The 27,151-nt window shown below is 45.9% G+C and overlaps 2 protein-coding genes across 5 annotated transcripts in view; both read right to left on the minus strand.

Annotated features, from left to right (window-relative positions):
* LRRN4 (leucine rich repeat neuronal 4) overlaps positions 1 to 452 on the minus strand; it is an 18,755-nt gene extending 18,303 nt beyond the window's left edge. The window contains exon 1 of the mRNA XM_010836621.1: positions 3 to 452. Coding sequence (XP_010834923.1) covers positions 3 to 452 — 450 coding nt within the window. The remainder of the gene's footprint in view (positions 1 to 2) is intronic.
* Positions 453 to 21,440: 20,988 nt separating this feature from the next.
* Positions 21,441 to 27,151, minus strand: part of FERMT1 (fermitin family member 1) — a 63,331-nt gene continuing 57,620 nt past the window's right edge. For all 4 annotated transcript variants that reach the window (XM_010836458.1, XM_010836457.1, XM_010836459.1 and 1 more), the window contains one exon: positions 21,441 to 26,179. In XM_010836458.1, coding sequence (XP_010834760.1) covers positions 26,006 to 26,179 — 174 coding nt within the window. In that variant the 3' untranslated portion in view covers positions 21,441 to 26,005. The remainder of the gene's footprint in view (positions 26,180 to 27,151) is intronic.

Genomic DNA, 27,151 nt, shown 5'->3' on the forward strand with positions numbered 1-27,151 from the left:
GCGCGGAGACCGGGCAGCGCGGGCCCGGTGCACGGCGGCAGGGTGGCCAGCAGGTTGTAGCTGAGGTCGAGGGAGTGCAGCCCTGCGGGCGCTCCGGGGCCCCAACCCAGCGCAGTGATGCGGTTGTGGCGCAGTGTCAGCACCTGTAACTGCGGCAGGTGGCCCAACTCCGGAACGCTCAAGGCGCGTAGCAGGTTGTGGCTGCCGTCGAGGCTGCGCAGCGCGCGCGGCAGGCAGCCGGGCAGGCGCTCTAGGCCACGGTTCACGAAAGTCAGGGTCTTGACCCCCGCGACTGGGAGCCACTCGCAGGGCGAGACCGTGGAGTTACCGGCCCCGCTCCCCCAGGGGCCCTGCTGAGTGAGCCGGAAAACAAGGCTGTTCTGGAGCGGCCCCGCCTGGCTGGGTCGCGGCGCTATCGCGCAAGGCAGCAGCAGCAGCAGGGCCCACCACATGGCGAGTGGCTGGAGAGAACAGCGGGACAGCCCATTAAATGCAGCGGAACCCCCGCAAGAAGGGGCAAATGCCCCCACCTCGCTGCCCCTTTCCCAGGAGAACCTAGCCCTGGATGTTCTCTGAAGGGCGGGGGTTGATCCCTGCGTCGGGGATGTGTAGTGAGTGACTTTGCCCCTGCCTGCTTCCCCCATCATTTCCTGCATGTACACCGGGGCACCTGCCCTTCCTTCCCCAATCTTTTCCCTTCCCTCTAATTCACTCAAGGATTACCACCCATAGGGAATCTTTTGCTGAAGGCCTCTCTCATCTGTCTCTGAACCCAGTAAGCTCCCTTTGCTTGTCTTCATCCCATGAGCTTCTGGAGAGAAGGGAACGTGGCTTTTTTGTAAACTCTCCCCAAGTGCGCAGAAGTTGCTGCATAAACATATATTAATAACACTTTAGTGGGAGGCTTCCATAGGGAGGAAGTTCCACTGGGGTAAAAACATGGGACTTGAGGGAGATTTTGTTAGTTTCAATGACATTGGTTATCCCACTTTTTATCCTTAGAATTGCCCAGCCACAGGTGAGTCTGGTTTGCCTCTGATCTGGTTTGTAGGTCACACTTGAAGTTCTGGGATCTCTTTAACGGGAGGGCTCAGGGTTGCCTTCAGGGAAGAAAGGAGCCTCCAGACAGTTGTAGGGCTTGGGAACCTGGAGTCAAGCATTCTCTCATCCCATGTTGGTCCCAAGAAAAACTCCTGAAGTCAGCCCTGCCAGCAAGGGATGGCCGAGAGCTGCTCAGTGTGGAGTTTCTGGAGTAATCAGGATTACACAGGCAGCTGGGAGATCAAATTGGGGTAGGTAAGGCAGCAGTGGGCTGGTGTGGGAGTGGCAAAGCTATTTCCAGCTAGGTCCTGGCCTTGAGGTCCTGGCTTGGCATCCCCTCATTTCTGCAGGTGTGTGTTTCTGCTCTGCTGTGTGTGTTGACTGCTAAGTCCCTGAGCAGCCACCCTGGATCCAGGGAAAGGGCCTCCTCTTGCTAGTTGCGGGTCAAGGCAATGAGAAAAATCCTGGAAACTGAGTCTAGGAGTCCATGTGTCCAGCAGTATGTCATACTCACCCAGAAGCTGTCCTTTCGGAGTGTGGCAGCCCTGGGTGCCCCTGTCTGCAGTCTTCAATTTTGTCTTGTAGATTCCAGGAGCCAGTGGCCAGCAGCTCAACTTTGAATTTCAGGAGGTCTGTTTCCCAGATGCCCCTGGCCCTGGCCCCACCCACCAGGGAGCCTCGGATACCCCAGCTCCCACAACCCCCCTTCCCTACTGAGACACTGTGGTCTTCAGCCAACACCCTCACTGCCTGTCTCCTCCTCCTACTCTGGACCTGGGCCAGTCCCTGCCCCTTTCCAGGCATGGCACCTCCTTTCAGGCCTCCCCCATCTTCACCTGGCCCCATGCCAGCCAGTTAGCCACCAAGCCAATCACCTTTCTGGGGCCTGAGATGGAGGGAGTCAGCTCTTCTGGGCCAACATGAGCGCCGAGGGCTGATGGCTGCAGAGGGGCAGAGGCAGCCCCATCACCTCCCAGGAATCTGATCCTCCTGCCAGGTGGTTCCCATTTCCTGGAGGCTGCATGGTAAGCTAGTATGAGGAGAAAGCCCCCTTTCCAGAAGAGGAAGGCGCCCCAGTCCACAGGAAACAAAAAGCGGCAGGAGGGGCGTCTTCAGAGGAATGTGAGAGCAGGGGCAGGCATGGGGCAAATAGAGAAGGACTGGTTTTGTTTCCTTTTTTAAAAAATAATTTTTTAAATTTATTTTTGGATGTGCTGGGGCTTTGTTGTTGGGCTTTTCTCTAGTTGTGGTAAGTGGGTGCTACTCTTCATTGCGGTGGCTTCTCTTGTTACTAAGCACAGGCTCTAGGGCACGCAGGCTTCCGTAGTTGCGACTCCTGAGCTCTAGACCACAGGCTCAATAGTTGTGGCTCAGGGGCTTAGTTGCTCCTCAGCATATGGGATCTTCCTGGCTCAGGGATCAAACCCGTGTCTCCTGCATTGGCGGGCAGATTCTTTACCACTGAACCACCAGGGAAGCTCCATGGCTTCGTTTCTCTGGGACCCAGTTTGATGAAAGTACGAATGTTTGTCTCTCATAAGGGGTGGGAAACAATAAAGAGGGCAGAAGTACAGAAAGATCATTCCCACCTCATGGCTGGGGTGATCAGTCCTGGTTACCACAAGCCCAGGTCTTCCTGAAGCTGTGGGGATGTTAAGTGTGCGTTCCTTCGAGCATATTTGTTTAGAGCAGTCAGTGCCTTTCTTCTCCAGAATTCCAAGACTGTTTGTTCATCTAGGGTCTTTGATCTGCACACCCCCCCCACCCCCAGCCAGGGGTTAATCATTCCCAGCATTGTGTACACAGACTTCTGAGACCAGAACTTCTTCCTCCTGTCAGTCCTTATCTGAACAGCCCTGAGGAACTCCAGGACCTCTGGGGATTGGCATGTTTAATTAGATAATTGCAAATTCCTGGGCATCTCTTCTGAGGCCTTCTCTATCTAAAGCCTCAAAAATATCCTTTCAGTTAAATGCTAGCCCGGAGCCTTGCTGCTCAGAAATATACCTCCATCAGCCACACGAGAGGGCAGGGAGATGCCTATTCTGTGCAACACTGTTTGGGGCATTGCATTCACTATCCAAGGAGCCTGAGGCTCAGGCCCCAGAGGTAGAAATGCTGTGTCACAGATTACCTGAGGTCAAGAGGGAGGAGGGGTCAGGGAAATATGGCAAGAGTGAAAGGACTGGCATGGGGGTCAGTGGGCAGCCTGAGGTAAGGCCCTGACCTCTGCCTTTGCTTGGTTCTCGTGCCAGAGAGCACCCAGCAGGTCAACCACAACCTCATCTTCTTTCAGAGAATAACCAGCTGGGTCTGCTCTCAAGGTGACCAGCAACTTGAGGGCAGCAGAGGTTTGGGGTGTTCAGGCTGGGGTGCCCAGATGAGAGGGAGCTGAATCCACTGAAACATGCCCATTGGAACAGAGACCCTGAGGAGGAAGTGGCTGTCCATGGAGGCCTATAAAGAGGACTCCAGAGAGTGATGCTGGCCTGCTCCTCTGGACACCAGTGGGGCAAGAGGCCTGGACAGGCCCTGTTCGAGGAGCCCCCTGAGGTCATTGTCTGACACTTGCCGGAGCCCCAGGCCCTCTGAGCCACCTTCTCATTCCTGCTCTTGCTGGGGCCCGCCAGTGGCAGCAAGGGGCGTGCCAGTGGGTGGGCCTGATGTCTGAGCTCGGCCCTCTGACTGCTCTGTTGCTTTGGTCATACCCAACCCAAGCAGACCAGAGAAGGCAATGGCAACCCTCTCCAGTACTCTTGCCTGGAAAATCCCATGGATGGAGGAGCCTGGTAGGCTGTAGTCCATGGGATCGCTAAGAGTCGGACACAACTGAAGTGACTTAGCAGCAGCAGCAGCAACTCAAGCAGAGATGCTCTTGGTGGGCTGTCCAGTTGGGCCTTTAAGCCAGGGAGTCTGGAGGCAGATCCTTCATGGCAGCATTTGTTCAGGGGTCTCACCCAGGTGGTATGTTGGCCTTGCCTCAGTGGGTGCACTCTGCTTATTACCAGCATCCTGGACCCTCCCTCTGCCTTTTAAAATTGAGCACTTACTATACTCAGAGCCCAATGCCGTATGCGTTATCTTTTTGAATCCTCACTGGGTAAGATTTTTCCCATGCTACAGGTAAGGAAACTGAGGCTCTCAGAGGCTTTCTAGGCTTTGGAGCACACTATTAGTTTCTGTCTGGCTTACCCACGGCTTTATATTGCCTTCCACACGCTTCAGGATTTCACACTGTAATATCCTTTGTAAGCACAAGAGAAACTCTTCCAAATACTTGGATCCAAATCACTCTAGAAGCCAGGACAGATGGGGTATTTCCTTTCATAGTTGAGCAGATCATTCTCCAAAGAAACAGAGCTGACTTTCTGGGCCCTTGTGGTCTCAGGACTGAGGCAGATGGCTGGGCAGGGTCACTGGGCACCTCTCAGGAAGACCCTGGTCATCTTTTCCTGCCCCTTCTCCTCCCTCAGCACCACCTCTGGAAAAGATGACTCAAGTGTTTGCCCTCTTTGGACAAGGATGCTAAAGTCCAAACACAAAGTACTGGAGCTAACAAGTGTGTCAGGCTGCACCCCCCCACCCCCCCACCCCCCCCGCCCCACGGGGTGGTTCCCAAGTGGGCTTTCTGTCTGGGTGCCCTCCTTAGGAGCACCTTACTCTCCAATCCAGCTCACTCTTCCAGACCTCCGTGGCTTCCCTCAGAAGTTGGCCTTTAGGTAAGGACTTGCATGCAGGTAGTTTACTCCAGAGACCATCCTGAGAGGCATGGAGAGGGAGTAAGGAAGTGAGACCCGGAAGGGCAGGTACTACAGCTGTGTTAACTACAAGCAGTTCACTCAGCCCTCCTGGGAGCCTGTGTCCAGCTGCCTTGGGATTATTTCATCCCGTGGCGAGGAGGTGGGATGTTTACCCCCTCAGCCTCTGCTGCTTGTTGGCTCAAGGGTTCTTCCTATGGCTCTAACTGCTCAGCACGTCTGCTTTGTCCTGAGAATTCTAAGGAGGGCTAGGGGGATGGGGGGGGGGGCATTGACAGCATCTGCCTAGCACCTTCAAGGTTTTGCCCAGGCAGGCTTTCACTTGGTGTTCTCTCCCAGGTGGGCCTGGGGTTAACTGCTGTCCCATGGACTGATGTGGTGCCTCCCTAATTTAAGAGTCAACTCCCTGAGTATGGGACACATCATTCTTCTTTTGAGCCCAGGTGCCCAGGGTATAGGCTGGCACACAGGATGAGAAATGAGTTAGAATTCCCTCCAAGGGGCCCAGGAGTGGATAGGGCAGGACTCTAAACAGCGAATGTTAAATGCAAGTGCTTGGGACTTCCCTAGTGGTCTAGTGGCTAAGACTCTGCACTCACAATGCAGGGGCCCAGGGTTCAATCCCTGGTCATGGGATTGTATCTCAAACACTGAAATTAAGAGTTCACATGCTACAAATAAAAGATCCCACATGCTGCAACTAAGACCCAGCACAGCCAAATAAATAATATTTTAAAAAATGCAAGTGCCTGAGATTTACATCCCTGGTCTGCCAGCATCCCAGCCTTGAGAAGAGCTCAGGTGAAGGTTGAAGTGGGCATGGTGGGTACAGGTGGAGGTGGTGGAGTTGGGAATGGAAGGAGAGAACTGAGTCCCAAAGAAGTTTCCAATCCTTTCCCCAGTACAACTAGGGATATTTGGGGGAAAGTTCTCTTGGAAGAAGATCACAAGGTTAGATGTTAGTAAACCCAGAGCCTTCAGAAGAAAAACAGTACATTAGTAATTACACACCTGGCTACACGTTTTTTCTGGTTTTAGATTGAAATCAGAGTCATGGATCCTTGGCCTTAGATGTGACTTGTCTGGTTCTACCCATCTCTGTCCGTTTTAGAGGGAGAGAACTGAGCCCCTTTGAGGAACACTGGCTTGTCTGGGGTCACATAGTTGAGTCCCAATAGTCCAGTGAGAAGGAAGGGTTGACCTAATTCTCACTGTTCTGTTTTGGGCTCTGGGCTTGTTTGCATAGCCAGCCAGGTCTCATCTGCCCTGGCATTAGCATGGTGGGCCTTTCTCCATAGGCGTGACTGATGGAACACTCTCGTCAGGTGACTGGCGGAGTTTCTAGGGGTGCTGACCCCTGTGGTCCTGATACCATTCCCAGTACCCCAGAGATAAATACCCCGAGACTATATGGGGCTGCCCCAGAGACTCAGATTTGGTGCTTTCCAAAGGGACCCTGTCTAGCTCTGTGAATGGTTCTGCCAGCCTGGGTGGAGTGTGGGGGCCTGGCTTATGTGATGGGTGACTGGGCAGCCAGCTGCCCCATCCTGCCTCCAGATGCCAAATGTCTGTGCCGAGGGTTCTTCCCCCAAGGGCTGGAGTTGGAATGTACAAGTTTGAGGCTCATTCTTCTCTGACATCAGAGATAAGCTGGAGGAATGGGAGGGTGATTGTGGGAGGAGATGGTACCAGGTTGTCAAGTCTCCAGGCAGCAGCTCTCACGGAATGGTATGCAGAACAGAGGTGGGGGCTCCGCTCATGCAGCCGATCTGAACTTGACAGAATGAAATAGTAATGGGTTGAGACTCGTGTTTATTTTTCTATTGACACATCAGTCAGTGACAGTGAAATTTTAACGTGAGGATTTGTAGGATGCTTAGAATGAGAAAAAAATTTACTACTTGAGATCCTGTTAAAATTTGTAGTGGAAGAGAAAAAATTAAAAAGTGAGACTCTAATCTGCCACTTTATTTTGTATGCGGCTGTAGTAAGTGGGATAAGGTAGTAAATAGGCTGTTTGTTTTTTAAGTTAATTTATTTGTCTGCACTAGGGTCTTTGTTGCAGCACATGGGATGTTCATTGCAGCGCATAGACTCTAGTTGTGGTGTGTGGGCTTGGTTGCTCCAAGGCATGTATGATGTTAGGTTCCCCATCAGGGATTGAACCTGTGTCCTCTGCATTGCAAGGTGAATTCTTAACCACTGGACCACCAGGGAAGTCCCTAGGCTGTTTTTATAAAACACATTCTGGAATTTACCACATCTCAGAGGCATGAGCTTCCCTGGTAATTCAGGTGGTAAAGAATCTGCCTGCAATACGGGAGACCTGGGTTCGATCCCTGGGTCAGGAAGATCCCCTGGAGAAGGGAATGGTTACCCACTCCAGTATTCTTGCCTGGAGAATTCCATGGATAGAAGAGCCTGACAGGCTACAGTCCATGAGATTGCAAAGAGTTGGACATGACTGAGTGACTAACATTTTCACTTTTTTCACTTTTCAGAGGCAGTACACAAATAAAAAGTTCTTTAAAGTGGGACAGGATACTGGGTTTGCATCATAACAGTGCTAATCTTTGATTGGGTACAAGGTCTGCATCCTTAAGCTTCTACTTGTCTCATATATTTTCTTTCTACTCCCAATGCTGAATTTTATTTATTTATTTACTTTTGGTTGTGCTGGGTCTTTGTTGCTGCACAGGCTTCCTCTAGTCGCAGGGGCTACTCTTCATTACAGTGCACAGGCTTCTTATTGCAGTGGTTTCTCTTGTTGCAGAGCACAAGTTCTAGGGCATATGGGCTCAGTGGTGGCTCCCAGGCTCTAGAGCACGTGCTCGATAGTTGTGTACACAGGATTAGTTGCTCTATGGCATGTGGGATCTTCTGGGATCAGGGATCAAACCCATGTCCCTTGCATTGGCAGGAGGATTCTTTACCAGGGTCACCAGGGAAGATCCTGTCTCATATTTTTAAGTAAATTAATTGGTTCAGGCTTTGCAATTCAACACATGTTTGAGATAGTGAAGGACAGGGAAGCCTGGTGCACTGCAGTCCATGGGGTCGCAAAGAGTCAGACACGACTTAGTGACTGAACTACAACAAAAACAGTCCTCAGAAGATGGCAGCATTTGCCTGAGGTGCTCAGGATATAAAATGGTGACTCAGAGATGAACAGGACATGGGACTCTGTCCTCACGCAGTTCCCAGACTAGAAAGGGCAGAGGACAGAATACAGTCCTGCATAGTGTGAGTGCACCTTCCCGTCACAAAGGGCTGAACTGAAAGTTCTGCTAGCTCTGGAGGTGTCCAGCCTGTTCCTTGCTGTTTTCAGGGTCTGGCAGTACCTGCACACATGTATGCTTAAGAAATATTTCCTGAATGAATAAGGGTTTATTAACTGCATCTCCTTCTGTTTCTGATCAGTTATATTTCCTAATTTAGGATTTTCCATAGAAGGACTGTCAGGGTTTGCCTGTATATTTATTTAGATTTTTAATATGTTGAATAAAATTCTTTCTGAAGCAACAATGTTCAAGTTGCACAAACAAGGCAATGATATAGGATTTCATGGAGCCTGAGTGTTATTTATTCCCATTGCTATAGCCACATACACATGCAATGTGGATGTTCAGTACCATTTTGTGGACTGAAGTAATGCATGTCATCCAATAAGTATATGAGTGTGTGCTCGATGTCATTAGTCACCGTGGAAACACAAATTTAAGCTACAATGAGATACTAGTAGGCACCCACCAGGATGGCCAAAACGAAAAAGATTGATGGTACCAAGTTGTGGGGAAGATGTGGAGCAGCTAGAACCCTGCAGATGAGAGTGTAAGGTGGTACAGCTATTTTGGAAAACTGGCACTATCGATCTGTGAATATCAAGTGTACATCTACTGGTGACTCAGCAGTTAATCTTGGGTTAATATTAAAGAGAAATGAGTGTATATATCCACCAAAAGAATGTATATAACAGCTTTATTCAAAAGCCCTGAACTGAAAATAGACCAAATGATACAAATAAGAATGTTCAGTTCATTTCAGTCGCTCAGTCAGGTCCAGCTGTTTGTGACTGCCGCACACCAGCCTTCCCTGTCCATTACCAACTCCCGGAGCTTGCTCAAACTCATGTCCATTGAATTGGTGATGCCATCCAACCATCTCATCCTCTGTTGTCCCCTTTTCCTCCCACCTTCATTCTTTCCCAGCAACAGAGTCTTTTCCAATGAGTCAGTTCTTCACATCAGGTGGCCAAAGTATTGGAGTTTCAGCCTCAGCATCAGTCATTCCAATGAATATTCAGGACTGATTTCCTCTAGGATGGACTGGTTGGATGTCCTTGCAGTCCAAGGGACTCTCAAGAGTCTTCTCCAACACCACAGTTCAAAAGCATCAATTCTTTAGTGCTCAGCTTTCTTTATAGTCCAACTCTCACATCCATACAGAACTACTGGGTAAACCATAGTTTTGACTAGACAGACCTTTGTTGGCAAAGTAACATCTCTGTTTTTTAATATGCTGTTTAGGTTGATCATAGCTTTTCTTCCAAGGAGCAAGCTTCTTTTAATTTCATGGCTGCAGTCACCATCTGCAGTGATTTTGGAACCCCCAAAATAAAGTCTACCACTGTTTCCATTGTTTCCCCTTCTATTTGCCATGAAGTGATAGGACTGGATCCCATGATCTTAGTTTTCTGAATGTTGAGTTTTAAGCCAACTTTTTCACTCTCTCTCTCACTTTCATCAAGAGGCTCTTCAGTTCTTCTTCGCTTTCTGCCATAAGGATGGTGTCATCTGCATATCTGAGGTTATTGATATTTCTCCCGGCAATCTTGATTCCAGCTTGTGCTTCATCCAGCCTGATATTTTGCATGATTGTACTCTGCATAACAGTTAAATAAGCAGGGTGACAATATGCAGCCTTGATGTACTCCTTTCTTGATTTGGAACCAGTCTGTTGTTCCATGTTCAGTTCTAACTGTTGCTTCTTGACCTGCATACAGACTTCTCAGGAGGCAGGTAAGGTGGTCTGGTATTTCCATCTCTTGATGAATTTTCCACAGTTTGTTATGATATACACACACAAAATTGGAGAATAGATACATAAATCATGGTATAGTCATATGATGGGCTATAGCGGTTGACTCTGAAGAACATCCCAGGCAGAGGGCCCAGTATGTACAAAGAAATGGAGTTTTGACAAGGCTTGGTGTTTTGAGGGGGGGCAACCTAGTATGGCAGGAGGATTGCAAGAGCCAGGGAGGAGGCTTGTAGGGAGAGAGATTGGAAGGTTTCTTGGCCCATTTTGTAAAAGGCACTGTGGTAGCCGTTAATGTTATTAGCCACATATTTCAGATTCTCTCCCTCTGGCCACTTGGTAAGATTTTACTCCTGGCCCTTTGTGGTTGAGTGGGACCATGTTTCCGTGTTTTGTTCCAGTTGGTGGGTTGTAACAGGAAGCAATGTGTGTTACTTCTAGGCAATGCATTTAACTGTTATCAATTCAATTCAGTCTCTTAGTTGTGGCCAACTCTTGGCGACCCCATGAACCGCAGCATGCCAGGCCTCCCTGTCCATCACCAACTCCTGGGGTCCACCCAAACCCATGTCCGTTGAACTGGTGATACCATCCAACCATCTCATCCTCTGTCGTTAACTGCTATAGTGAGAACTTTGAAGGAGTTCTCTCTTCCTCTCTTGCAGTTGATACTGTTTGGGAGGTGGCTGCTCCATTAGCCTGGCCCTTAGGAAGACCAGAGATCTCTTGAGGTTGGACATATATAGTGTGAGAAATAAACTTTGTAGTTTTAGGTTGCTAGTTACTACTGAAGCATGTTTTTATCTATTTTGGTTGATACAGACCTTGATTACAATGTCAATTGTATTTGTTCATTAATTCATTCAACACACTGAGCTTCTGCTCTACACTAACCACTATTCAAAATGCTGGAACAAATATAGTCTCTTCTTTTGGAAACTTTCATCCTATTGGGGAGTATAGAAGACATGCAAATTCATAGATAAGGTAATTACAGATTGCAGTAAGAGCTGTAAAGGAAATAAACAGGCTAGTGACTGTTATATTCCTTTACAATGTAAAGGAATCATGGAGGGGAGTGGAGATGGACATCAAGAGGGGTTGCTTCATTTGAACTGAGACCCAAGGATGAGAGGGAGCTGTCATGCCAAGAGCCACAGGAATAATGTTCCAGGGAAAAGCCTTCAGGAAAGGGCCTGCTGGGTCTGAGTCACAGAAAGTAGATCTTTGTGTCTGTAGGAATGTAGGGGAGGGAGAGGAAGGCAGGGAGAGTATGTTGCAAATAAATTGCACATGGCCTGCTTGGTGTGTTGAAAGGTCACTGTCTTTGCTTTGTTGTAGGCAAGGGCAAAGTTGCTAGGGAACTGTTGACCAAAATGCTGTCTATGGCCAGGGTTAGGGTTACAATGATAACTGCTTGCTTGAATTGTCTCAGAACAGGAGGTCCCAATAAGGAGCTTGGTGCTGCCACTGGAAGACTAACCAGTAGAATTCAGGAGGGGCCAAAAGGAGGGAGAAGATGACCAATCTCCCAGAATCCTTGTTGCCAGAATCCATCTTTGCTGAGAGATGTGCACACTACTAGGAAGGACCCCGAGTCAGACTATGGGCCAAGTAAGATGATTGGTCAGAGACAACCTGGAAACTAACCCCATCACCATAAAACCTGAGACTGAGCCAGGTGGCAGAGCAGTTCTCTTGGGTTCCATTACTCTGCTGCTTTCCGCCTGGGCTCCCCTTTCCAATAAAGTCTCTAGCTTTGTCAGCATGTATGTCTCCTTGGATAAAAGTCTAGTCTTGAGCCCTAGAAGGGGTCCCCCTTCCTGGAACAAAGCTAAGGAGTTACATTAGTAGGGTGATGATACTGGCTTGAGAATGTTGATAATAAAAGTGGAGGCAAGGGTAGATATTTGATATGTATGGAGTAGAATCCACAGAATTTGTTAGTGGATTGAAAATGAGGAATGGTAGGCTGAATAATTGCCCTCAAAGATATCCAGTCTTAATCCCTGGAACCTATAGATGTTACTTTACATAGCAAAAGGAACTTTGCAAGTGTGGTTAAGGTAATGAATCTTGAAGATGAGATTATTCTGGGTTATGTGGATGGGCACTGAATGTAATCACAGGTGTTTTTATTTATCTATTCAGAAGATGGAGGCAGAGAGAGATTTTGCTGTGAAGAAGAAGGCAAAGTGGAGACTGAAGAAGGATGCTCCACTGCTGGCTTGAGGAATGCAGCTTTAGAGGCTGGAAAAGGCAAGGGAATGGATCCTCTTCTAATTGCTCTGGAGGAGCATGGTCCAGCTGACACTTTGATTTTGGCTCAGTGAATCTGACTTCAGTATTCTCACCTCAAGAATTCTGAGAGAATACATGTATGTTATTTTTTTTATTGTGGCAAATTTTACATAATTTAAAATTTATCAATTTAACTATTCATTAAGTTTACAAACCAGTAGCATTAAATACATTCACAGTGTTGTATAACATCACCACTATCTTTGGCTTAAAAACCTTCATCATCTCAATAAAAACTCTGAACCCATTAAATAATAACTCCTTATTCCCCCCCTCTCCCCTACTCCTGGTAACCTCTATTCTACTTTTTGTCTCTGTATTTGTCTATTCTAGATACTTCCGGTAAGTGGAATCATACAATATTTGTTCTTCTATTCTGGCTTATTTCACTAAAGCATAACGTCTTCAAGGTCCATCATGTTGTAACATATATCAAAATTTCATTCCTTTTAAAAAAAAATTCATTCCTTTTTATAGCTGAATATTACATGTGTTGTTTCAAATCAGTGCTGCTAAGTCACTTCAGTCGTGTCCAACCCTCAGTGACCCCATGGACTACAGCCTTCCAGGCTCCTCCATCCATGGGATTCTCCAGGCAAGAGTACTGGATCGGGTTGCTATTGCCTTCTTAAATCACTGAGGTTGTGGCAATTTGTTATAGTACCTGTAGGAAACTGATACATGAGGGAGAGAAAAGAAGGTATTAAGGATGACCCGCAGGTGGTGCTAGTGGTAAAGGACCTGTCTGCAAATGTAGGAGATGTAAGAGACGTGGGTTCTATCCCTGGGTTTGGAAGATCCCCTGGAGAAGGGCATGGCAACCCACTCCAGTATTTTTGCCTAGAGAATCCCCTGGACAGAGGAGCCTGGAGGGCTACAGTCCATAGGGTCACACAGAGTCAGACACGACTGAAGCGACTTAGCACCCATGCAGGCTTTTGGCTTGAGGACTGAATGGATTGAGATGCCATTTACTGGGAAAGAGAAGACTCAGAGAACAACAGATTCAGGGTAGGAAAATTACAGGCTCTGTTTGGGCCATACTGTTTGAGATATCTGCTGGACTTCCAGAGCTGTTAAGGAGATAAGCAGACATCTGACTATGGAATTCTGAGGGGAGGGCAGAACGGGAGAGCTACACTCTGGAGGTGTCACCACATAGAGATGGTGCTTAAAGCCAGTAGCCTGGTCGAGGCTTCCCAGGGAATGTGTGCAGAGAGGAAAGGAGGGGACTCAGTTACCAGCACGTGAAGGTGGAGGCAACCTAGCCGGCTGAGAAGGATCAGCAAGGGAGGGGAAGAAAACTCAAGAAAGTTTTGTATTATCAGAGTTTTGGTGAGGAGGGCATGACCCATCAGGCTTGGAGAGACCAAATAAAGGGAGGACATGACCTGTGAGAGCAGAGTTTGAGGTGGGGAGCAAGGGGCAGAAGCCAGAGAGGAAAAAATTAAGGTACAAGAAAGAAGGTTTTAGCCTTCTTAATGCTTGGAAGAAATTTTGCTGTGAGAAGGAGCAGAAAAATGGGGTAAGGTGGAATTCAAAACTTTTTAAAGTTGGAAATATTGTTGTAGTTTTCAATGGCTGCCTAGCAAGTACCCTATAAATAGTGGCTTTAAGCAATAATCCTTATATTCTATTCCATGATTACTGTGGGCCAGGAATTTGGTCAGAGATTGGCTGGATGATTCTTTTGCTCCAGTTTGTATTAACTGGAGTCATTGTTAGTATTCAGCTCTTGAAGAGGTTGGTTTTGAGGGTTCAAGATGGCTTCACTCACAGGTCTGGCATCTGGTGGATATGGGCTTCACTTGCCTGTCATCTGGAGTGCCTGCTTGTGGCCTCTCTAGTATGATGGCCTCAGAGCTCCAAGAGGGAGTGTCCCATGACAAGATAGAAGCTACCTAGACTTTTATGACTAATGTTTAGGAGTCAAAGACTATCACTTTGGCTGTATTCTGTTGATCAATCTAGCCAGAAGCCCAACCAGATTAAGGGTTGGGACATAGTTCCTGCCCTTTGGTGGAAGGACAGTCAGAGAATTTGCAGCTATGTTTTAAATCCCCACAGATCAGAACATGTTTGCAGGCTGGGTGAGAGTGCACCATGAGATAGGGAGAGGTGAATGATGTGAAAGAGAGAGGAGCAAACTTTAGGAATCAAGTCCTTCGCAGGTCACAAGGGGACAATACTCAAAGGCTCGAGACTGAGCACTGTTCTCACCAGGACAGGAGGGAAGAAGAACGTGGTGAGGAAGGATCTGGAGTGAAAAGATGAGACTGCTCCCCTCTGATGACTTCACTGTGCCCAGTAATGTATAGGTCATTACATTACAAATCATGAGCTAAGGGTAAGTGCTGAGGATTGAGAAAAAAGAAGCTGTACAGCACAGTGATTTCAGAAAGTGGGAACATTAGGTATTTGTTTGAAAAGCAGATTTTAACAGTGCTGCCTTTCTATTATTGCCAAAAGGAATATAGATAATACTCTTTGTGACCCCACGGACTGTGGCCCACCAGCCTCTTCTTTTTTTTGGGGGGAGGGGGGGAGTCAAGTCATTTATTTGTCTTTTACATGAAAACAAAATTGAGGGAGGGCGAACAAGAGGGGAACTAGCTGGCTGCTCAGATTTTTCTGTAGTCAGAATGGGGCAGCCGGCCTTGAGACAGGATAGAATCTTCCAGACAAGAATACTATGCCATTTCCTACTCTCGGGGCTCTTCCTGACCCAGGGATTGAACCTGTGTCTCTTGCATTTGGCAGGCAGATTCCTTACCACTGCACTATCTGGGAAGCCCTAAGTATCTGATGATCAATCCTGAGTAATATATTAATAACAAAACCATTTTACTGGTGATTATTAATTATGTCAAGTACTTATGTAAACTAGGGGAGATACACTAAATTCTAGGAAGTTGATGACCAATTCTTGTTCACCACATTCCTTTCGATGGGAGGCATTTGCTGTTTCTGTTTTATTGCTTGGGGGAATTAGGATTAATTTCATAAATTAAGCCTGAGGAAGAACCCAAGATTAGAACTCTGAGATCATTTCTTTTTTTAGGAGTATGGAGAAAATGAAAAATACCTGCCTGTTTTATTTAAGAGGCTGTTTGGATCACCAACTCCTGAGTGTAATTAAAAAGAAAAATCTGGCAAGAGTTTGTCTTGAGTGAGGTTACTTGGTAGGTGGTGTCCTTTTGTAAATGATGCTTTCATAGTTGAAAACATTTGTATTTCTTGTTGTGGAATTGCTTTTAGAAGGACTATGATATGCACAGAAAACAATCAATAGAATTACTTTTATTTACTAGAGCATTCACAAAAATATTTTATCAAAATCTCATAACTCACCTTATTTAGTTTTAGATATTTCCAAAAGCTGAATTCCCATGAAAACAATGAAGATTCATCCAGTCAGGATATCCCAAATAAGGTGAATGAGGCTTTGCTAAGAATTTCCAAAGGGGAGTTTTGACAATGCACCATTGCAAAGATCCGCATGTACTTCATAGAATTACATCGTACCAGGAGTGATTGAGATATTAGATCACCCAAACCAAACTCGTTGTCTGTGTCCACTGATTATTATCTATGCCTTCTCTGCCTCTAGTATTCTTTATATTTATTAATCAACTGGGTTTCCATCCCCCCAACTAGCAAAGTTAGTTTTACAACCCTATTTTAAAAACATTTCTTTCTTTATTTGGTTGCACTGGGTCCTAGTTATGGTACACGAGGCCTTGTTAGTTGCACATGTGAACTCTTAGTTGTGGCAGGTGGGATCTAGTTTCCTGACCAGGGATCATGCCCTGGCTCCCTGTATTGGCAATGCAAACTCTTGGCCACTGGACCATTAGGGAAGTCCCAGAATGCTGATTTTGAATTGAGTTCATGGTTACTTTGAATAAAGACCAAATATTTCAATCTCCCTTGTAGCTAATTGAAGCTGTATGACATAATGCCTGAAGCTAAAGCAGCCACCAAAGAGATGACACCAAAGTCACACCATGAGATGGCAGAGGAAAAGGTTAAAAGGATGTGGGTCTCTGACATGTACATACATAATGCCTTTTTGGTCTGGGCTTGCCTTTAGAGTTTTAGGTGGAAGAGAAAAAACTTCTTGCTTGTTTATGAGTCACTATTATTTTCGGTTTTCTGTCACTTGTAGCTTAACAATTCTAACTGAAATATGTAAAAATTGTGTGTGTGTGTAATTTAACTACATTGGTTGAATTATTATTGACTGAACCCTAGCAAGGCTTGAAAACTCTCGGCCCAGTGGCTGCATCACGTTCTCAGATACATGGGACACATATTCACGTATTTTAAAGATATGGGCATGGGTGAGCTTCATGAAGCCCTGTGGTTTCACATGTCTGGCTGTGACCATGCACATTGTCTGCCCCTGAACGTACTTGCATTTACAGCCCCTTATCCTGGAGTATTGTTTCCCAGTGACTCAGTGGTAAAGAATCTGCCTGCCAATGTAGGAGACACAGGTTTGATCCTTGGATCAGGAAGATCCCCTGGAGAAGGAAATGACAATCCCCTCCAGTATTTTTGCCTGTGAAATCCCATGAACAGAGGAGCCTGGTGGGCTACAGTCCATGGAGTCGCAAAGTCAGAGATGACTTGGTGACTAAATAACAACAACAACATCCTAGAGTGGACTCAGCTGGGTTATAAACAGTTGATTATTCAACAGCTTCTTGCAGAGTGTTTGACTGCCCATTTGTTCTCCTGATGTCTACTGGTTTCAAAGAACCATCTGTAAAGGGAGGCAAAGGTTAGAATAAAAACATCTCACTCAGCCTCTGAAAGTGCCGCTCAGTCCCTGAGGAAGGGTCACCTCTCCCTGGTGGAATTGGCATCAATCATTTACATGCAATGGCAGGAGCTGGGCCAACCCTGTATAGGGGTGAGAGTGGGAGTGGGTAGGGTTGTCTCCGGTCACCGTTGGGTGTTTGCGCTATTTGGAAGAAGGCACAATTCTTTCCCCTCCTAAATTCCGCCTCTGTCCCATTTGCAGTCAAATGTCATATTGAACAAGTAGGTCAGCAGTTAGGTCTAAGATTTTAGCAAGAAATTTTCTTCATTTTGTTGTTGGAAATCTGATGTGATGTAATTGGGAGGAAAAAATGTCTATGGAGTTTTGTAGGTCTGACCTAATATGTTCTGGGAAAAATCACCTCAGGGGTATATTATTACGTATAAAGACAGTCTAGGGCTCTCTGCTCACAAGGACTTGCCGTTCACGTGGGAATATCAAGAGCTGTACTCAAGTCAGAGGTCTGGGTTCACATCCTCACTTTCCACATTTTAGCTGGTGACCTTGATTAGTTGCTTGACCTCTCTGTACACAGTTATGGTGAGTGCTGGAGTCTTCTCAGCCCTGTCAGAGAGCCAGGTGTTTGAATCTCTTCCCAACTCTGATGTCATCTTGGGTCATGTTGGCTGTGGTAGGCATCTTTAAACCAGGGAAACTGGCAAATTGGGGCTCCCTCCTGCCCATGGAGTTATTAAAAATTTACCAGGTCTCCCTGTACTTTTCCAAATCTGATAATACCTATCAGGGGCTGATAATACCTATCTCAGCCAGAGGATGAATGGAATGACCTTGTGGGAAGCACAAGTGATAGCCCCTAATACGTGTTAGTTTCCTAGTTCTTTTAGCCATGGATCGTTAGCAATGTTACTGTTGAGACTGCTCTTTGGGGAGGCAGAAGCTGACTTCACTGGCTCTAAGGTGGCTGAACCATTTCACCTCTCAGTATTCCTTTGGCCCCTGGGGCATATTTGACTGCCACAGCAGCTTGTCATCCTACCCTGAAATTTGAGTTATATGACAATAGGTCCTGACACAGATAATGCGGTTGTGTTGGCAGAATGATGACAGAGTTTTGAGAGAAAGGCAAAGATATGGTAGAAAGGCCTGGAGTGTTACAATGAAGTGGGGGATGCACCCTGACCTGACTGAGGAGGTGGGGGAATGGACAATAATCACTGAAACCTGGGATATAAGGGGCTACAAGAAACCACCCAGTCTTAAACCCTTGCTTTTCAGCTGAGGAGACAGATATTCTTAGATCAAGGCTTGATCTTCCTCTACCGTTGTTTTTCCGATTTCCTTTTTGACCAGGCTGTTGCTTTTAGCTTTTGATTATGGTAAAAAAATGATCACATTCAGACTCTGTAAGAGAATTTTGTAAATAGGATCAGAAAAGCAAACAGGGAAACATCTTAAAATAGGAATATAAACTGGTGCTGCCACTGTGGAAAATAGTATGGAGGTTCCTAAAAAAAAATGATAAATAGTATAAATAGAATTACCACATGATCAAGCAATTCCACTTGTGGGTATTTATCTGAAGGAAATGAAAACCACTATCTAGAAGAGGTAAGTGTACCTTCATGTTCACTGTAGCATCATTCACAATAGGTAAGATGTGGAAACAATTCAAGTGTCCACTGACAGATGAATGGATAGATCTACACAGTGGAATATTAGTCATAAAAGAAGGAAATGCTGCTATCTGTAACAACATGGATGGACCTGGATGGTTTTATGGCAAGTGAAATAAGTCAGACAGAAAAAGATTTTAATAAATACTGTATAATCATATTTATACGTGAAATCTAGAAAAACTGAACCCCTAGAAACAGAACAAATTGGTGGTTTCCAGAGGTGGGGAGTGGAGAATGGAAGAAATAGGTGAAGATGGGGGGGGGAAAAAAAGGAAAAAAAAGAGAAAATGTCTTAAAAGATGAAGCATTATGTTCCATTGTGTGGCCCAGGTGATTATCTGGGGAACCTGTTCTCACAGTGGATGACAGGAGTGCAAAAGGGCAGTCAAACTGTACAAGCGCATGAGGGCCTCTGCTCACATCAATCACTAACATCCGATTGTTCAAAGGAAGTCAAGTGGCCAAATCCACACAATGGGCCAAGAGGTATGTACTACCAACACCTGGGAGGGGGGGAAGTATCCAAATTATTACACAAACTTCTTTGAAAATAAGCATATAAATATTTTATAACTGAATGTTCTCATTAAAAATAATAATGTTGGAACTTCCCTCGTGGTCCAGTGGTTAAGTCTCTGCATTCCCAATGCAGGGGCTGAGGGTTGGATCCCTGGTTGGGGAACTAAGATCCCATATGCCACACAGCATGACCAAAAAATAAAGATTTAAAAATATGAAAAAAAATAATGTTTCATCTTTGAATTGCATTTGATAGTTTTTTCATTAACATTTATTTCTTTGGCTGCACCAGGTCTTAGTTGTGGCCTGTGGGATCTTTAGTTGCCGCACGTGGGATCTAGTTCCCTGACCAGGGATTGAACTCCGGCCTTCTGAGATGGGAGTACAGAATCTTAGCCACTGGACTACCAGGGAAATCTCTGTGTTTTATAGTTTTTGAAACATCTTTGCAGTCATTCTGTCATATATTCTTTCTGGTAACCCAGTGATTTGGTGGGGAAAGCAGCACCCCCATTTTTAAAGATGTGAAAATTCTGGCTGCATTATTTTCCTAGAACTGCCATAAAATTTTACCTTAGGCCAGGTGGCTTCAAATAGAAATTTGTTCTTTTGCAGTTCTGGAATCTAAATGTCTAAAATTAAGATGTCAGCTGGACCGTGATCTCTCTGAAGGGTCTTGGGAATAGTGTGTTCTCGCTCTTGTGGTTGCCAGCAGTCCTTGACCTGCAGTTGCATGTGTGCGTGCGTGGTAAGTTGCTTCAGTCACGTCCAACTCTATGCGACCCTATGGACTGCCAGGCTCCTCTGTCCATGGGAGTCTCCAGGGAAGAATATTGAAGTGGGTTGTCATTCCCAACCCAGGGATCAAACCTGCGTCTCTTACGTCTCCTACACTGGCAAGTGGCTTCTTTACCACTAGTGCCACCTGGGGAGTCCTGGCTTGCAGCTACACCACTCTAATCTCTGCCTCAGTCATCACAGGGCCTTCTTTCTCCCTGTCTCTGCCTGTCTCTTCTCTTCTTATAAAGCCCCCAGTCATACTGGATCTAGGGGCCACCCTAATTTAGTACACCTCATCCTAACCTGATTACATCTTCAAAGACTTTATTTCCAATTAAGGTTACATTCACTGGTTCTGGGTAAACATGAAGTTTGGGGGGAAAACTAGTCAACCCATACACTGGCAAGCAGGTTTTATGGTATTTGTGTTCACAATTCCTCAGTGTTTAATGTTCTCTCCGCCAAATCCATGCCATGTGTCTTAGGCCAGAGCTTCTCAGACTTTGCTGTGTACACATATCACTTGAAGGTCTTGTTAAAATTCAGGAGGTCAGGGTGGGCCTTGGAGCTGGGACAAGGATGAGACAAGGAGGCCCTGGTGGTGAGGACCTCCTTAAATGTGCCCCGGGTGACTTGCTTGCTTCACCCTGTTCCCGGCCCTGTGGATCTGGCATCTCTAACTAGTGCTGTGGATCCAACAATACACTTTCACCAGTATTCTTGCCTGGAGAATCCCCGTGGGCAGAGTTGTCTGGCAGGCTACAGTACATGGGGTTGCACAGTTGGACACAACTGAAGTGACTTAGCACTTATGCATGCAAGCTGCAGTGTATGTGGGTTTAGTGCTCAGCATCTGACCCTCAATAGCAAACAGTGTGCTTTTCCATTTTGAAGCTGAGTGTGTGGGCTAAGTCCTAGAAGAGAAACACTGGTTCTGCTGTGTTTTTAATGCTGGGTCATGTGAACTGACCTGGCTGCTAATACTGATTTTTTTGGAACATTGCAGGTATCTGAGCCCCTTTGTAAGCCCCTCCATCAGACCTCCATCCCTGAGCCTCACCAGTTCCTGGAAGACCTCACTATTTCAGCACTGGCTGTCCCACTCTCCACTATGTTGCCTGAAAGAACGTCCTTGTTCTCTTGCAATAGTCACAGTGGGCACAAGTCAGGGCTTCCTTTACAAGGCAGGTGCTGGGCCCAAACCAGCCACTCTACCACCAACCCGTATGTGTGGGGCCTGGGCCCCCAGGCCCTGTTGCATTCCCCATCCCTTCTTTTCTCAAAGATATACAATTCTTTTCCCCTTCTGGGACCTCATTTGCCATCCTTGCTTCGCTGTTATGGGCCCTATTTGGGGCCAACAAGGACACAGGCTTGGGGCTTTGGGCCCTGCTCTCCCCTGAGGCCCTGGGGCCCCTCACAAGAGGCTCTCCCCATCCCCTGGCACATTCCTGCCTCTGGGGATCTCAGAGAGCAGCCAGAGGCTTGCCTCCCAACTTTCAAGGGAGGAGAAGAGAAACAACACCCTGCTGGGTCCTGGACAGCACTGTCATTTGAGGTCCTCTGTAAAGGAGGGACTGTGGGATTTTCTCTCTGTAAGGACTGGAGAAACTGAGGCCTGCAAGGTCACATAGCGGCGAGTCAGAAGGAAGGAAATTCATTTAGTTGAAAATCTCTTTTGACAGTTGTTAGTGAGGAGCATGAGCAAATCTGAAGAGAAACCTCACATTCCCATTCTGTTTACATTCTGTTTACAGAAGGGCTGCTCTGAGGGAACTGGGTCTTCATGCAACACGGATGTCTGGGCAAATGTGGGGAGGCTCCTGGAGGCTCTCTCTAAATCTTCTGACCTAGTGTCATGTGAAGTGGCTTCTGGGAGCTCTGGGCTCCAGGGTGTCTTATTGGAATATGAACTTTCACTCAGAAGATTTCTGCTCTGAATAAATCTGAGAATCCATCACCCCAAGGCCAGCAAGAGTTCAGGGCAGTGCAGGCGTTTGTGAGGAGGGAGAACCCACAGGCTGGTTTTGTTCTCTTTGCTGGAGCTCAGTACTTCCCCTTGGATTCAGGGAGGAACCCGCTATTGAGAAAGAGGATAGGGAAACTTGAATACAAGGAAGGGCTATGTGCAGACCATCAGCTCTTCTAGGATTTTCAGGGTCCAATGGCTCTTGGAAGTAAGGGGCATGAAGAGGGGAAAGGGGGTGGAAAAGAAAAGGAGGCAGCTTTCTCCCACCCTTACCATCTAGAGAGATTTTGGGGTGATAGCAAGGGATGAGGAGGAAGTAGGAAACCACATGCTGTGTGGGAAAATAATGAAAATCATATGTATGTCATTATCTCACATGATCAGCTCTCCTGTGATTTTATAAAAATCATGTGTTTGTGTGGGAAAATAATGAAAGAATGTATTTCATGTATATTTCATTGTTTCACATGATTTTGCTGCCTCTTCTCTTCCTCTGGTCAGCCTGGAATCTCTCAGGGAGGTTGGAGGGGTAGAAAAGGAGCCTCCTTTTCTATTTCACTTTTTGCTGAATGTACTGAAGTGAAAAAAAAAAAGTCTTTACTTACAAGTGAATTAAAAAAATTGTACTGAAGTGAAAAAAAAAAGTCTTTACAAGTGAATTAAAAAAATTGTTTAAAAATTTTAAGCAATTTCAGAATGTCTTGCTTCTAATGCCTGCAACTCAAAGATGAGTTTTCAAATGAGAGACTCATCTGCTTACTTTTTCGACCTTGGGACTGAAAATGAAACTTTCCCAGAATCAAAATACTTGTGAGGCAACTCACTTGTCTGGCACCCAGACCTTTCTGATACCCCTGCACCTCCCTAGCTCCTAGGAGGCAACCAACCATCTAGCTTCCCTGGCCCTCCCCAACCAGTGTGTGAAATGGGGACACTGAGCTCAGGAGAGGCCTGCATTGGGCCTGGGGTTGGAGTAGGCATTTCAATGCTGCGCAGGTTTGGTGGGGTTTGCTGGGCTAAGGTCAATGGTCTCTGCAGTTAAGACCTGCCTCTCAATCTTGTTCCATTTCTTACTCTTGCTGTGACCTTGGGCAAGTTACTTTATCTTCTGAGCCTGGTTTCTCCTTTGTGAAATGAGAAGGCAAGTCATTCCTGCCCCTTATGGGTTGATATGAGAATTGCACAAAGGGCGCAACAGTACCTGAAACCATACTCACTATCTTGTAATACCTATAATGGAAAAGAATCTGTGCCTGAAACTAATACAGTATTGAAAATCAACTGCAGTTAAAAAAAAAGAACTGCATGAAAGGATGTCTACAAACTCCACATCCCTAATCCTTATGGACCATCTAAATGAAAGATGTGCCCTTGACATTTGACCATAGATCAGAGGCCTTCTGATGCCTCTGGCTATTTTTGCTCTATGGTGCTTTTTCCAAAAGGTAGACCTGGATAAAAAGAGCTCACTATATGTCAGAAAATCTGGTGATGATCAATTGGTTTCAAAAAAGAAGTTGAAACCAATGATTAATGTTTCTAAGTCAATCTCACTGCAGAGAATATGCTCAAATCTTGGAATTGTGAGCAAAGGCATATGTTAAACCTGAAAGTTGCACTTCTTTTTTAAAATGGAGAAAATATTCACCTTTTTAGAGTCAAGAGACTGGAGATGACACAACTAGACCATATTCAAATCTGCAGAAAACTTTTAAAAAGTCATATAAAATAACAAAAAAATGCAGATTTCCCCATGTACCATAGATAAGAAAACAAGGTTGAAAGCCACACATTAATTTCAAATTTCATCATAGGAAGTCAGGTGACCTTTGCACCCAATGTAAAAAAATCTGTAAGTTGCTCTTTAGAATAGCAATGTTTATGGTTTTTGTCACACTTGCTTTTTCCTCTCGGATGTTGCTGTATAGTCATGGAAGAAATGCTCCCTTACAGGTCTGGTTAAAACCAGTCAACCCTTTTGAGGGTTTACATGGAAATATCAGACAACTAGGAAAAGCGGAGGAAGAAAGTTGAACCAAAGGTCTAGCTTTGGTCTAGCTTTGGTAAATTAGGCAGAGCTATGTTTGACAGCAGACAGGTAAACTGTGATATCAAGGAGCACTATTTTAATCTAGGGCCCAGCTAGGTTCTAAAATAATGGGGCCCAGGACTATGGAGAAATGACCACCAAGTTCAACACCGTTCACTTGGCACTGGTTTCTGTATAGAATGTTTCAAATTCAGTTCTTTATGACATGGACCAGATTAGTCAAGTGCCTGAGGCACAATTAATCTTTAAGCTAGGCCTCAGAAGTTCAGGTATTGCCTGAGGATTCTTCACTAACATTCACTTCTAAGGTGAGGCTGAAAGAGGAACTTCCAGTGACAACTTCTGCCTCAGGGCTGAAGAGTGCCCAGCCAAGGATGTCTTGAGGTGGCCCCCTGAATTGCAGAGATCTGTCTTCTCAAATAGCTCTGTTGGAAAATAAAGTAACAGTGGATGTCTTTGGGCATCTGAGGTCCAGCCAGGCCCCCTAAGGTTTGCATCCTAAAAGAACTTCAAAGTGGAAAGGGAGTCTCGGCCTTAACCTTGCAACCCATATCCTTTGTGTGACAGAAGAATATTTATAAAAACATAATAAAATACATCTCATATATCCTTCTATCCCCAGTACTGCTTTCTACTTTCTTAAAATTCACTCATCCCAACAGTGACAAACCAAAACAGGAAATGACAATCGAGGCAGCTGTTAATTGGCCCATGTTCATGTCTCATGGCAGAGATGACAAAGCAAAAAGCAGAGGAAAAAAAAAGTTTGTTATCAGCTTTTGATTTACAAAAGTCAAAAGCCTTTAGGGGAAAGGCCATGAGTCATATGTTGCTCAGTTGCTAAGTCATGTCTGACCCTTTGTGACCTCATGGACTGCAGCATGCTAGGCTCTTCTGTCCTCCATTGTCTCTCAGAATTTGCTCAAATTCATGTCCATTGAGTTGGTGATGCTATCTAGTCATCTCCTGGAGTAAGAAATGGCAACCTGCTCCAGTATTCTTCCCTGGAAAATTCCATGGATGGAGGAGCCTGGTGGGTCACAGTCCATGGGGTCACAGAGTCAAGCAACTGAGCACACACAATCATTAGACACAAATCTAAGAGAACACTGCTGAGTGGTAAGAGCAAGGCTTCCCTACCCCACCCACCCACCAGCCAAAGGCCCAGTAGACGGAAGTCTCTAGGGATGCCAAGAGCTCTTAAATTTGGTGGGCTTTGGGGATGGGCTGTCCTGCTCTTCTCTCCCTTACTGGCTGCAATGGAAACTTTGCTGGAAGCCTCGATGCATGTGGTGGTTTTATGAAGAAAGAACTGGACCCATCTTCTTGAGCCCCAACCCAGAGTAGAAGCTTTGGAGACATGAAGCAGTTTTGAGGAGTGGGATTCCCAGAACCCATGTGTTTTCACGTCTTTAGAAGGACTTAAAGGTGGCTGGAATGGAATGGGACTTGCAGCAGGGTAGGGGGCAGTAACTGTCCAAGACAAGAGGGGTCAATGATCACCTTGGCAGATGTCACTCTGGACTCATGACACCAAGGGCCTCTACTCTGACACCTTGTCACCAACTAGTACAGGTAACCCCACCTTAACCCAGATCTGCACCCTAGACCTTCATCCCCAGGACATGAGAATATTCAGGGCTCCCTCTGCCATTTTCACAAGATGGGAAGGTAAAAGTACTTCTGTTAAGGAAAGACGTATTTCTTTTCATATCTGAGTTTGGGGAATAAGATTTGTCCTTACTACATGTGCTACCTGGCTTTCCTCCGACTTAACAACCAAGCCATAAGCACACAGGCAGCTTCCAACCCTGTACGTGCGGGCTTTTCAACTCACAGGTGGGGCCTTAGAGCAATGCCAAGTAAGGTGCTCTCTCCCACCCCACATTTTAAGTTAACTGAGGCTCCTTCCACCACAGGTGGCAGAGGGAAGAGTTGGGGGAGGGATGCACTAGGCAAGGTGTCTGAAATAAGGAGAGGGTCTGGGTGTCCATGGGAATATGTGCTGTCAGCCTGGAGCGTACACACGTTTCGGGCCGTGGACCCAGCTCCGGGGAGGCTGCCCTCTGTGTAGGCCTGCTTTGCTCACTCCTGGCCGCCGGTCAACTTGTGGAACAGGTCCTCGTCAAGCGTTTCATTCTGGTCCTTGGAGCGGGTGGACAGGAAAATGTAGCCTCCGATGTACTCATGCACGACTTTGCAATCCGCACTCAGGCAGGTGAATGCAATGGAGACGTTCTGGTCAAACTCGATAGCCACCTGGAAGGGGAAGGCATAGGTACGCTTAAACCTGACAAGGATGGATCGAAAAGAAGCCGCTTGGCTAGAGATGGTCCAGAGCTGAGGACTACTGAGGTGCTGACAGATAGTTTTCCCCAAACCCCACAAAACCCCACTGCTTGCATCAAAGCTTACAGAAAAACATCTCTGCTCTGCGTGCGCCCTCTTGTGGTGTCAACTTTGCCGCACACCTGGGAAAACGCTAAGACCTAATGCAAAGATACTTCCTGTCTGTCTCTCTTTAGATGAAAGAACTGTCTAAACACTGTGTGTGGAGGGACAGGATGCTTTGCAGAGTTTTGAGTGGAGAAGAAAAGGCTCACGTGAATTTTTCTATGGCCACAGCCCTCAGTCCTTCCCAGCTAGAAGTCATAAACTCTACACTAGAAGAAATTGAAGCTTGACGGGTTCTCTACCTTGGCTACCCACTGGAATCAGCTGACGACCTTTAAGAACTGATGATCTACATAGAAACATTCTAATTTAGAATGCTTCATTTCTCCCAATTTCTTCTTTCCATCATCCATCCAACAGTGGGTACGTATGGGCACATGTCTCACTTAGATGTGACTTACAAATTCACTTCCAAAGATCCCTTTCAGAAGATGGCCTTTCAATGAATCTTAACACAAAGTGTGCAAAATGTGTTAGTTTACTAACTGTACTTTTGTCAGACATTGGCTACTCTTTAATATCTAGAGACTAGATATTAAACAATTGGGACATACTGTCCAGTATTTACAAAGAATATACAGTAAAGCTAAAATGCATGTAACTTATACAACAATGGATATGTTGAAATGTTCTTGTACACAAAGCAAAACATCTTTGCAAAGTTCATTCTCTATTTGCAACATCTAAGCCTTTTAGATGTCCTGAGGTGACAACATATGATAAAAAGTAGAGCTAGTGAATTAATCAATTTGTAAATATCTTTGTTATAATTGATAA

This window comes from Bison bison, unplaced genomic scaffold (genome assembly GCF_000754665.1).
Source record: "Bison bison bison isolate TAMUID 2011002044 unplaced genomic scaffold, Bison_UMD1.0 scf7180017864063, whole genome shotgun sequence".
In the NCBI taxonomy this organism is placed as follows: Eukaryota; Metazoa; Chordata; class Mammalia; order Artiodactyla; family Bovidae; genus Bison; species Bison bison.